The following is a 12,837-nucleotide window of genomic DNA, read 5'->3' on the forward strand; positions in this document are numbered from 1 at the left end:
TCTATCTATCTATCTATCTATCTGTCTATCTATCATCTATCTATCTATCTATCTATCTATCTATCTATCTATCTATCTATCTATCTATCTATCTATCTATCTATCTATCATCTATCTATCTATCTATCTATCTATCTATCTATCTATCTATCTATCTATCTATCTATCTATCTATCATCTATCTATCTATCTATCTATCTATCTGTTACATGTTGTTACATTGTGCTTGCATAAACCACAGACGTGCCCTTGGTATAAACTTAACCAATCCCCTGAAAGACATGGCATTACCCTGTGAGGGAGAGAAGGACGTATAGACGGAGGGGTGAAGAAGAATAAACGGAGAAAGTCATATAACACATAAAGTGAGAGAGAGAGGGAGAGAGAGAAAGAGAAAGAGAGAGAGAGAGAGAGAGAGAGAGAAAGAAAGAGGGAGAGTCTCGCGCGGAGGGATAGAGGACAAAAACGTGACTAGGCAGCCTAAGAGCTGTTATGCAACCACTGACCTACTAACACATATTTCTAGAAAGGGAGCCGAGAAACTAGAGCAAAGTGTCCAGCATCGTACCACACACATCCAGCCCGAGCCAAGAGACGGAAACAGCAATCCACCCGACCCACTGACTCAACCACAACTGATCGAGCAACGACAGGAACAGGAGAGGAAACTTTTTTTTTCCTTTTTGGAAAGCTTTCTTTGCGCGGAATTAAAGGAAGAAACAAGGAGCGAGACGGCTTTTGTGTCCGGGAAGCCTGATTTTTGTTCGCCCTCCTCCAGGACATATCAAGGTAATGTTTTGACTGAGCTGAAGGTTACTTTGTATTTACATGTTTTTCTTTAATTCTGTAGGTGATTTATCTGATATGTTTTCATGTTTGGACTGTGTGTACTAAAGGGGAGCGTAATGTCTATGGCTGGTTATTGTTCACATGGCGACTCTCGGCTCTGCCGGCAGATCCGCGCACCCGTGACTTTGACATGGTTGCGGCTGTTTTTGTCACATTCAACATTTTTTATTTATTTACCGGTTTATCTGCATTTTTCGCCTTTATTCTGACGTGAAACGCAAAGTAGGATAGGAAAAACGTGGTTAGCAAATCCCCACATTTAAGTGCTCAATGTCAAGGCGAGGTTATTTCCCTCATGGTGGTGTTTTCAAGGGAATGGGGGCAGCACTGCCTGGTCTGTGTTGTCTGGTTAATGCAGACATAGCCTACTACATTAGCTCCTGCACGTGGCGTGCTGCTGTTTTTATAGGTCACTAGTTCACTCTTGTTACTTGGATATTGATTAATAATTTTGGTTGTTCAATGGATTAAAAAAAAATGCATGGATATTGGATAACATTTCAATTTGGTTATTTATTTTTTAATAAATAGGAAGGTAAATTGAGATTGAATGGAAAAAAAGGCCTTTTGAAATGGTCATATAACCAAGGTTATTTTTTATTTTTAAATAATGTGAGAACAGCAGAAGTGGGTCCATGACAGGAAATATACTGTAACTGCTACTTATCTACAAAATAACATTTTTTTCATGCTCATTTTCCTAAAAAAAAACGTTTTTTTGAGATGTGTAACATTTATTTTCTGTCATCAGGTAACATCACACATATTTTTAGATGTTCCTATTTATATGAGAAAATCTGAAAAAAATGATGATTTCCATTCAACATGGGTCCCTAGGTGTTTTTTTACTTACTTAAAAATGTGTTGAATAAAAAAAGAGCTTTGGAGTGAGGGAGTATGACATAACCAACACGCAGCAGGGAAAGGCAATAAACAGCAGCTCCCTCCTGGGACAGAGAGGCCTGTAATTGATTCCTGTTCACACTCTATCCCTGTTATTTAAAACTTAATTTTAGATACACTGTCCTACTTTATTTATTTTTCACCTTAGTTTAGACAGGTAATCATAATGAGAGAGGGTATCCCATTTCAATCATGTGAGCCTGCTGCTCAATGTCAATGAGCTATATTTAACTTGTTAAGTTATGTTCCTCAACACAACACATGGGACAGAAAAAAAACTGAATTAAGTTTGACCCAGATTAAATGAGCTTTTTATGTCTGATACACAACTTGCCTCAAGGTCTTGCTGAGACAAAATTAGAATAACAAATGATCATTCAGGATGTGATGCAATGCATGGAAAATCCTGTCTGGCAAAGCGAGGCAGGGTACTGGTGAGCTCTTAGTCCGCCTGCTGCCAGCTGGTCTGCTTTCAGAGTCATCTGCATTGCTCTGTCCCAGCCAAATCTTTAAATATAGGTCAGACCTGAATCTGGGCTACGAGACACTTGAGGTATACAGGGCAAGCAGTGGATTACTTTAGTCACCCGATCCTTAGCTCTGAGGAATTTCAGACCAGAGACTCAAACAGAGTTCAGTAACTACAGCTTATTTTCCCATGTTTGAACTGGTGTCTCGTTATATTCCTAAAATATATCTTTGTCATGTGTAAGCAGCTGATCAAGTACTGGTGAAACCATGTCAAGAGTTATAATAACTTCACTTAATGGATTCAATTTTCAAAACATTTGTTACCCTGTCTCCACATTTGCATTTATCTGTAAGATGAAGTGATTTATAACTAACATACAGGGACCTTTGGAGTGTTCATTATTATTTGATGGAAGTGTTGGCACTCAGACACAGGCATCAAAACTGACCTGGAATGTCTGAATTCCTGTCTCGTAGTTTTCTTTCCTGATACAAAGCCGTGGGGCAAAATGGAGGCTTTTCTTGCTGGGGCCCCTTCACGTGTGTGGTGTTGGATCACTTAAAAGATGGAGGAGGGGGAGAGGATGCCATGCGTTTAACTCACACTTGCCTCAGTAGAGGTCAAAAGTGAAGCTTTCCTCCCTAATCAGCAAGTGCTTGGGAAATCTGTCAGAGCTGTTTCCACTGCCAAAGATACAGAGAACAACTGCTTACATTGGCTGCAATTATTTTTTATAGGAATTAAAAAATATATTTTTTAAGCTGAACAAAGAGCCACTTGCACAATGTCCTTTTTTATTCATAGTGCTAAAGACACAGCATCATAGTAAAAGAGGAGAGCCAGTAACCTGTAGCGTGTGCCGCTATGTTATATGCATATGTTACACAAGCCTTGCCCTGCAACAAGAGAAATTCAGGGCACGTACGTTACGAGCAACAACAGCAGCCCCTCCCCCTGCAGTCCTCAGAGAGAGAGCCTGTTCTGCGTGAATTTGGCTGCAGCGATGGGTGTGTGCTCTGACGTCAATGCCATCTCCCTATCTCCCACTATTGTTTTTCATCTGCAACTAATGCATTTTATATCAGGGGTGTCGGAGGGTTTTTTTTTGTTTTGTTTTGTTTTAGAGCGAACCGGATTTAATGTTGCTTGAAAATCACCGGGGCTTTTCATAAAAAGATTTTGAGGCAGATGACGTGTTTCGTTCCTCTTGTTTTATTCCTGCCGCTGTAGACTCTGTAAAATTCCTCTTGTTTCCAACAACCGAAATTCCTCATGACAACCCAGCCCTTTCTGCTTCCTCCCTCCCTCACCCCTTTCTGTCGCTCTATTTTTAGAGTGCACTCTAATACTCTCTCTCCCTCTCCTGCCCTCCCTCCCTTGCAGTCCTACTGACCTATTTTATGGCGCACCGTCAAAGACAGGAGGAGTGTTTACTGCTTAGCGTCGTTTCTAGGTCAGTGGGACAGCGCAGACGTATGCATGCTTCCTCCCCATCCGCCTTTGTTTCACGCGCACAGGGTGGGGGATTTTTTTCTCCGAAAAGAGAGAGAGGGAGGGAGGGGAGGGGGGGGGAGCGCGGTTGGCGCTACATTTTTCCACATCTGTTGGTGGTTGAGTCCAAATCCCACCCTGTTGAACGAAGCTTTACTCGAGTTCTTAAACAAGAGACAACCAAGAAGTGGTAAAACTCTTGGTGTGGCAACAGAGGGGCGGGATTGTGAGGAATAGACTGCAAAGCATATACCATTTTACACCCAGACTTTGCCCTTGAGTTACAGCTCAACAGAGGAGGATTAATTAATGAGTAATTATCCAGAGCAGAAGTCAGACTGTTTCAAGGTCACAATGGTGGTTTTGTGAATTTTAGATTATGTAACAGAGTTTCAGTTACTTGGCTGGGGATGCCACACCTTAGGATACATGGTTATGTGGCATTGAGTCGGTGGTGATACTTTAGCTCATTTTTTTTTAGAGTTTCTGAAGTAAAAACAGGTAAAGTACATAGTTGGGCTTCTTGTTTGGTTTAAATATTCAAGATTCAAAGTTCACCATATTTAAAGTTGCTTCATAAAGGCAAGTTTATGATGATAAAAGTGTATTATTTCAGAGTTTGCTGTGAAATCAACACGAGAGGAGTCATTTTTACCCACAAGGCACACTGACCTAGATTCTCACATTCCCACTCTGTGTGTCATCAAAAGAGGTTTTCATGTTTGTTGACTCAAGGGGTTTGTGTAATGATGTGTTATTGACGACTTTGTTTTAACTGTGGTGCAATGAGAGAACCAGAATAATCCAGACCTGAGACAAAAGCAGCGCCGTCTAGTTATTACATAATACTGAACTCATGATCTGTTGGTGCTGCATGCAGCATTGTTTCATTTTATGGTGTATGTAAGTGGGCAAGGCTTCCTTCTGAGCAATGATGTTGACACTGAATAGGGAAGTTCAGCAGCTTGTGCTGTTGTGTAATCTCAGACAGTTTGACGGCTAGCAGAGAAACTGCGACATTGCTGCTGTGAAGCCGCCCCTCCCCCACAGAAACAGACAAAACAACAGAGAAGTGTTTCTACTCCCATGAGCCCATCCCAGCCGATCCTCAATGAGTACGATGCGTTTCTTTTGATTCAATCCAGCATTGAGAATTCAGATTTTAGTCATTTGTGGTGTATTCAGAAAAAGTGTTTTATTATTACAAATGCTTTTCTCCTCACAAACCATACAACGAATGCACTAATAAACATAGAGTGGGATGATGCACTGATGAAATGAGTCCCCGTATATTTTTTCGTCCTTCATCTGCCAGTCTCTGCAGGGCTGGCACTAGGTCAGCTTGCCTCAGACCTCGCTATGCGACTATGACAGTACCCTGTCTTACATAAGAGCTCTGCAGAAGCAGCAAATACCGCATGTTTAGCCACAGCCACAGCTGTACTCTTTCATGTGCTGCTTCTCAGACTTTGCGTCTCACCGTCCTTTTTCGTCTTAATTCAAGGAAACAAAGTCCAGGAAGGAAGCGCATTGTATAACTTTTGGGGTTATGTCATCATAGATTTTTTTTTGCACAGGATGCACCGTGCTATACCGACGATGCGTTGTTCTAAAGCCATAGATATTACAGCCACATTTTTGCTTAGTAACACAGTCCATACATCTGATTTAAATTGATTGAAGAGTAATGTATTTTTTGCCTGCAGTGGTTTTACATATCATCTAACTCCCTCCTTTTGTCTTTTTCTCTTTTACATAGTTGTCAGCAAAGAGCAGAACTGAATCTGGATCCTCAGGGATCAGCAAAGTAGTCCTCCTGACATACTTCCTCTGAAGACACTTTCGGAGAAGGAGGGCAGCCACCTGACAGACATCGCAGCTCAACTAAAGGTTGCAGAAGACGCAGACAAACTCTAAATCACCTCCAGCGAGACTGCTTTGAACCAAAGCCAAAAAGAGAAGCAAAGACGTTTGGCCTAAAATACAATCTTGTATTTTTTGGTTTCTTGTTCAAAACACTAGTTCAATGTCTGAGGTTTTTGTGGAGTTCCACCTCTTTTTAATCTTCTTGGCTAGTTTGGACACTTGAACATTTTCATTTAGAAAACAAGAAAAGGAAATCAATGAGGCGATCCCTTCAAGGAGCACAAATACCTCATCAACAAGTTTTTTCTGATCCTGGGACATAAGTCAAACTCCTAAGTGAAAAAGAAATAACATTCAACTTCAACCCCTTGCCCTTTGCTAGAGTTACACTCTGGCCACCAGAATGGAAAGTCTGAGTTTACACTTACCATCTACCAACAACAAAAACGCCATGGAGATAGACAACTTATCCTCCTACAGCGGAAGCCTCCCATCTCCTAATCCTGATGATCCTGAAGCACGGGTCGGCCGTCAGTCCAAAGGTTCAAAAGCTAATTTGAGCTGCCGTCGCAAGAGAGAGTTTATATCCGATGAGAAGAAAGATGCTTCCTATTGGGAAAAGCGGAGAAAGAACAATGAAGCAGCGAAGCGCTCAAGAGAAAAACGTCGCCTGAATGACATGGTGCTGGAGAACCGTGTCATGGCGCTGAACGAGGAGAATGTTCGACTCAAAACTGAACTCTTGCAGCTCAAGTTGCGCTTTGGCCTCATCAGCACAGCTTCCTACATGGAGAAAAGTCAGCAGATCTCCAACAGTGTTGCTAATGCCAACAGTAGTAGCAACGGGAGCAGCACCAACGGCACACCGAATAGCCATGCGTACCACTCTAGCAGCGGCTACTCCAGTGCTTCCCAGGTCATGCTGAATTCGGACTCTTCTGAAACAGAACAGTCAAGCCGCGGAGAGCGCCACAACACGCTCCACAGTTACTCTCCCCGGGGCTCTGTCTCTGACATGTCTGACGCCTCCTCCAGGGGCTGTAGCCCAGAACCTATGGGCTACAGCATAAAGACCGAGCCCTCAAGTATGGAGATGGCCAGACTGGAAAGAAACGGGATGCCTAATGAGATGTCTAGTGAGACTTACCATGGAAACCACACTGATCACCAGCAGAACACGCAATTGGCTGAAAGTGCCATGGACTACCAGCAACAGCAGCAACATTGCCACATGGAGGCCTCCAGCCCAGCCCCTCAGGCCCCCTCTGCACAGAGGAGTGTCATCCTGTATCGCTCCAGCAGCGGCTGTTACCCAATGGAGAGCCAGAGGCTAGAGGACCAGCAGACCCAGCAGAGCAGAACTGTACAGCACGCCTCCAACACAAAGTTCTCGGACTGCTCAGTGACCATCACAGAGGTCGCTGAGAAGTTGGAGAGGACAAAGACCATGGACTCGCCTCAGTATGAATACACAAACGATCACGCTGAGTCCGCAGAGGAGCTTCAACAAAGGTACAACGCCAATGCTCAACAGCAGTGTGAGAACCATCACGTGCAATACAGCTACCAGGGTCATGAAAGTAGTCTTCAGCATGCAGGGAACCACCAGAACCCCTTTGCCCCCGATCTGATCCACAACACTGAAGAGGGAAAGTCTTCCTTCCCACAGCACAACGGCTACCTCAACACACTGGATGAAGAGCCCCCAGTGCTTACCTATGAGGGAGGCTCTAGAGCCGACGGTTTTTACCAGGAGAACTCTTCTGCAAAAGACACCTCATCCAGTGATGGAGACCCTCGTAGCTCTGACAAGGAAGGCTCCACTGATGACGAGTCACCCTCCTCATCCTCCTCAGACATTGGCAGCTATCACCAGAAGGCAGCAGGAGCTGTCAGTGAGTGCCCAGCAGAGGTCAAAGCCACTGCCCTGCCCCACAAGCTCCGCCTCAAGTACAGAGCCCTTTCTAACGGAACAATGGGAGCGTTTATGGAGGGACACGTGAACACCTCCATGTCCCCCTCTCCCAATCTGCCTCAGCATCCTTACCTAGCTCTCCCCAGCAACCCTCACAGCACCCAGGCCAACGGGGAGAGCAAAGAGGCGGAAAATGACACTGACTTTGCGGAGCAGCTCAAGCATCAGATGAATGAGAGGATGGAGGCAAAAACGGAGGTGGGGAAGAAGGGATCCAGCAGTAGCAGGAGTGGGCGCAATAAGAGGCGCGATTAAGGACAAATAGGAGCAGTTTTATGCCACCTTATTGTTGTGTACAGTTTATAGACAACTACAACTCTGATTCACATCGCTACCTTTCACGGACTAGAATACCTTTTGTGAGGTGCAGTTTGGATGTGAGATCACCATCACACTTCACTGTGTCATCTGTTCCCTTTTCCTATTCTCTTTCATACCTTCCACCAATCCCTTCAATCAAAATAATATGTCGATAAACCACAGAGGGGACAGAATGTAACTCTGCAGAGCTGGAGCCTGGGATACGTCCCTTGAAGACATTTGTAACATTATTCAATTCTCCATTATTGTGATCAGCCTCAGTAGCTGGCCGGCACTTACCGTGGCATTATGCGAACATTCCTTTAACCAAAGAATTCGCATCCTTCCTTTAGCATCTCCCCTGTTTTTTGCAAAGAGTTACATTCTTCCTCTCGGTAACTTTCATATGACACCTTCTTAAACATCTGCACACAAGCTCCCTTCACTTCTGAAGCACTTAGATTGTATATTACTGTGACATAAATTTGCATATATGGAATATATATTTTAAGAAGAAAATGTGGCAAAAAATGAAAAAAAAAAAAAAAAAAGAACAGTTGGATTTGGAAGTGGTGGACTTAAAAGTGACATGTTTGTTCCTGTTAAGATACATTGTACAGTCCCTCTTTGTTTAGAAATGCCTCAAATTTTCTTTCGACTAAAACTGAGAGCCAGTAAAAAATAAAATAAAAAATAAAAAAAGGAAGATACTCTTTTCAGGTTTATGAATCTGATCAAAGCCTCGTTCAGGTGATCTGAGCTATTTGACACTCAAAGCTGTCAAACGGTCAAGGCCAGTGAAATGCATATCAGTCAAGGCTTTGCAGTCACACATTGCTGTTGGCAAAACATGACAAGCACAAGGCAAGCCTAGTTTGCCTATAAAATCTCAACATCTTCATTTCCAGACAACAATTGTCTGTCTAATAAATGAAATGGCCCTCTAGTTGCATACCAGCAACGCTGCTCTCTACATAAGGTGCCTCTTTTTTTGTGTTGTCCCTCGTCCCAGTTTGGCCAATGTCTTAACGATTCCACTCACGTCTGCACTGAGTTGTTTTAGCTACAGTAGATCATAGTCATTCAAGTTTAACTGTTTCACTTCCTGGTGCCTGCCTCTGGCCACTTTGTATAAATGTAAAATTGTCTCTTTATCTCTTGTATACTGCTGTCATTATTTTATTATAATTTTATTAATATTGTTATTTTCTATTATATTTGGTTATCATTTTGGCTATTATTATGTTTATTTTTGTTATCTTGTTGTGTCATTTTGTGCTATGCTCTTCCTGGTTGTGCTGTGCATTTTCCCATTGTCCCCTGACCCCACCATTTGTACTCTGTGTTACCGTATAACCTCTGTTGTTTGTCGAAAGGCTTTTTGAAAATGGAAAAAAAATCATGAGTAAGGCTTGTCCAGAAGTGATAATGTATTTTCTACTTCATGTGGATATGCAAATGGTTACAAAAAAACCTCATCTTTGATTTTTTGAGAATCAAAATGGGGGAAAAAATAAAAAGGTTGTTGAATTCACGTATGTCTCGTGAACTTTTTGAGTTGTATTTTTTAAATGCTCAGTGAAAATGAAAGGCACACAAACACATCCAGACCAGCCTATTTCTAGCAGAAGACTTAACAGATGATTCACAGCTCACAGACAGCAACACAATGTGGACCATCACAGCCAGAAAAACTTCAATGGCTCATGACGTCATTACAAAATGCAGCCTACCGGCAGAGATTACTGAGGGGGGAAACAGATCAGCACAAACTGTTCTGTACAGCAGTTCAGGAGAGAATCCATCATCTTCACTTAATATGAATACTGAAATCATATATTCACAATATAATAATAACATTTATTTAATGAACACTTTTCAAAATGAAGTCACAAAGTACTTTACAAGGACAGTGATAATAAAACAAACATAAATCAGCCAGGTCATACAATCATAAGCAAATGAAATAATTAAGAAATACATGTTAAGACATTAGTTAATTCAAAAGAACTCTAAAAGACCTTTTACAGGATTTAAAAAAAGTAAATGATATCCTCTCACAATAAAAACGACTCCAATGCAAACTCAAAAGCAACCCTTACAAAGTGAATGAACTAAACATGAAACTGACTGACTAGATATGAGAGTTATCACAGTCATTTTATTAATTATGATAAATAGCCAAATATTTCTCTATCTGCTTATAAGTATGACAGAGAAAGCCACAATTGTAAATGAATAGAGCTTAGAATAATATAGACAATTAAAGGATAAGAAGAACATTTAAAATGCAAAATAAAGCCGCTCTAGTTAAAGTCTTAATCATATCAATGTATTACTTTAATGTGTACTGTAAAAAGGGGTAGTTGTAGTGATAACAGTGTTATAAAAATTTATTATCCATAACAATGAATTACTATAATGTGTAATTTAAAACGGAGTAGTTGTAGCGATAACAGTGTTATTGCCGAGTTTGCATTTCTCCTCTGCTCTGAGCCGTTGAATTTTCCAGCAGTAATAACTGATTAACCCACTCTATCTGACCATCACCAAACAACTCACACGTATATCGAGGTGTCGACTGTTTAACTGCATCATATCTCTTTAGAGGAGTTGGCTGTGACTTAAAGAAAGCTTAAACGACAGAAAATGTCAATGACTTAAATTTGACAAGAAGCCAGAACAAATACAAACGTAATACAGATCGGCTGATAATGTAAATAAGCAGCTGTTTATTATCACCTTTGCAATAACTTTATAGTGTTGTACTTGTAGTTTTCTTAAATATCATGTGGCCAAATGAAAGAAAAAAACAATAATATTTTTAAAAGCACAAGAGCACTTTATTTGGGATATTAAAGAGCTGTTCCAGGTTGTATTTAAGATCATCACTAAGATAGTTTAGTTAGTGTCAGCTAAATGCAGAAGCAAACTGGCTCCAATGACAGTAGTTACATCACAGAGCTGTTCAAACATCAGCAACGGAACACACTCTGCTTTCTGCTCCCGATGTAATCCGGGATTGCTCAACACCATGAGACTTAACTGCAGAGGATGTGCTGAACTTGGAGAAAAGAAGGGGAAATAATCACACAATGTATCAGAGGGCAACAAGCAAAAAACAGAGTTACGCAACTGCTTTGGGAGAGAACTGCGTCAGACTGTGAACGGTGACTGTGGCAGCCTCCTTCTGACCCTCCCGTTAATAGAGCAAGAGCCGATGGGAACAACAAGTTGGCATGGGGCTGAGTATGCCATGGTGAGGGTTACATAAGAGCCATTATATCATTGAGATGCAGCTACGCAGTATTTAATACATTTTGAAGGAGACATATAGGCGTCTTCATGAACTCTGGTCACTGGTTTTGGTCTGAAAATACAAACAGATTTATTGACAGATTTTATTAAGAGAGTGTGACACGTCAAATAAAAGGTATGGACATCGTGTCTAGTGTACTCAAAAACACTTGTAGCATGTTCCTGCAACCAAGAGACATAGGAGCGATGTGTGGTAGCAGCTAAAACTCTGTTTGACAGAAATGTGATATTCTTTACCTCAATGCCACCCACCACCAGCAATAACAAGGTGACACTCCCGAGAACCGCAGTGCTTTTTATCACACTGTCCTTTCTTCATTCTCTCTCTTACACAATATTCCCCCCTCCCTCCCCTCTAAGTATCTCCAGTTCCCACTTATCCCCCTTTTTTCATTTCATGTTTGAGCTGTTAAAGATGCTTTGTATTGTGTGGAGGCTTGTGAAAACGGGCCAGGAGAGAAAAAGTAGGTCAGTGAGGAGAGGACGGAGGAGGGGGTGAGGAAAAACACAGAGCGAGAGAGAGAGAGAGAGAGAGAGAGAGTGGGGTTATGCAGAGTGAAAGGCCAGGAGGGAGAAGGGAGGGAGGGAGAGAGGGTTACATCACATGCCTCCACAGTGTAAACTTGAACAAACTACTCAGAAAGAAGCTCTCTCTTGTTGCTGCCTGAGGGAGCAGGTCAGTAGCTCTCTCCCTCTCTGTCTCTTTCTCTCACACATACATGTTTATGTGATGAATGTATGAGGTTAGCAAATACATCAAGCACACATTTATGAGGAAAAAAAACAAGGGGACTTAAAATCCTTCAAGCAAATGGGCTTGTCTATATGCCAGTCGGCCTATATATTAACGTTTTCATACACCTCCACCACATCTCCCTGTCATCACATGCTCTATGTGTTACCATAGATCTTTAGTGACTTTTTAATCAAAGATTCAACCTTCTTCTATAATTAAGTTTATTTAGTAGCCGGGCCTTGTGGAGTTTGGGTGCGGCGTTTCTAATACACATTTGAGGAAGACAGACTCGTGACATTATCTACTTCCAGTTTTCCGTCAGATAACAGGACATTTTAGTTTGACCTAATTAGAATTTCAGCTTCAACCTTTGTCCACACACATCATTTAAATGTTTGCACAATAGTGGATGGCTTACTCGTTATTTCACTTGACTACAGTGTGAGAAGGTTAATGAAAACTAGTAAGTTCATAGCGAATAATGTGTGTGTGTGTGTGTGTTTGTGTGTGTGTGTGACAGAGCTGTATCTGTGTGAGAGAGAGAGAGAGAGGGGGGGGGGGGGTGTTGGCCCTGCGCGGCCTGCAGTGATCAACAGCCTCAGCAGGTTATGTAACTGTGATGCTGCAGTATGTAGGTCAGCAGCACAGGGAGAGGCAGGGATGGGGTAACGAGCATCGAGCTGAGGATTTGAGTTAGACTTTGTGATGTTACGTATTAGTGAATGTGTTCACACATTTCTGTTTTAGAGTTTGAGTCATTTTTGACAGTTGTCCTCAAGCAGAGGATGTACATCTTATATAACGCTGGATAGCATCACTCACTGCACAAATCTCTGCTGAAGGGGACTTAAATTCACAGAGTGAGAGGAGAAAAAAAGCCCTTAAGAGCTCAATGGTGTAGCATTGTGCAATGAAGCTAACGTGACC

General features: G+C 41.9%; 1 protein-coding gene across 1 annotated transcript; it reads left to right on the forward strand.

The window, feature by feature from the left end:
- The first annotated feature begins 447 nt into the window (after positions 1 to 447).
- On the forward strand, positions 448 to 9,390 carry nfil3-5 (nuclear factor, interleukin 3 regulated, member 5). The gene is made up of 2 exons (XM_061051535.1): positions 448 to 789; positions 5,475 to 9,390. The coding sequence occupies exon 2, from the start codon at positions 5,985 to 5,987 to the stop codon at positions 7,809 to 7,811; it is 1,827 nt and encodes a 608-aa protein (XP_060907518.1). The 5' UTR covers positions 448 to 789; positions 5,475 to 5,984; the 3' UTR covers positions 7,812 to 9,390.
- The last annotated feature ends 3,447 nt before the right edge of the window (positions 9,391 to 12,837 follow it).

Source organism: Labrus mixtus, chromosome 2 (assembly GCF_963584025.1).
Source record: "Labrus mixtus chromosome 2, fLabMix1.1, whole genome shotgun sequence".
In the NCBI taxonomy this organism is placed as follows: Eukaryota; Metazoa; Chordata; class Actinopteri; order Labriformes; family Labridae; genus Labrus; species Labrus mixtus.

Bases quoted from the DNA above. Each gene is read 5' to 3' on its own strand.
- nfil3-5 (XM_061051535.1), top strand. From the start codon at position 5,985: ATGGAAAGTCTGAGTTTACACTTACCATCTACCAACAACAAAAACGCC.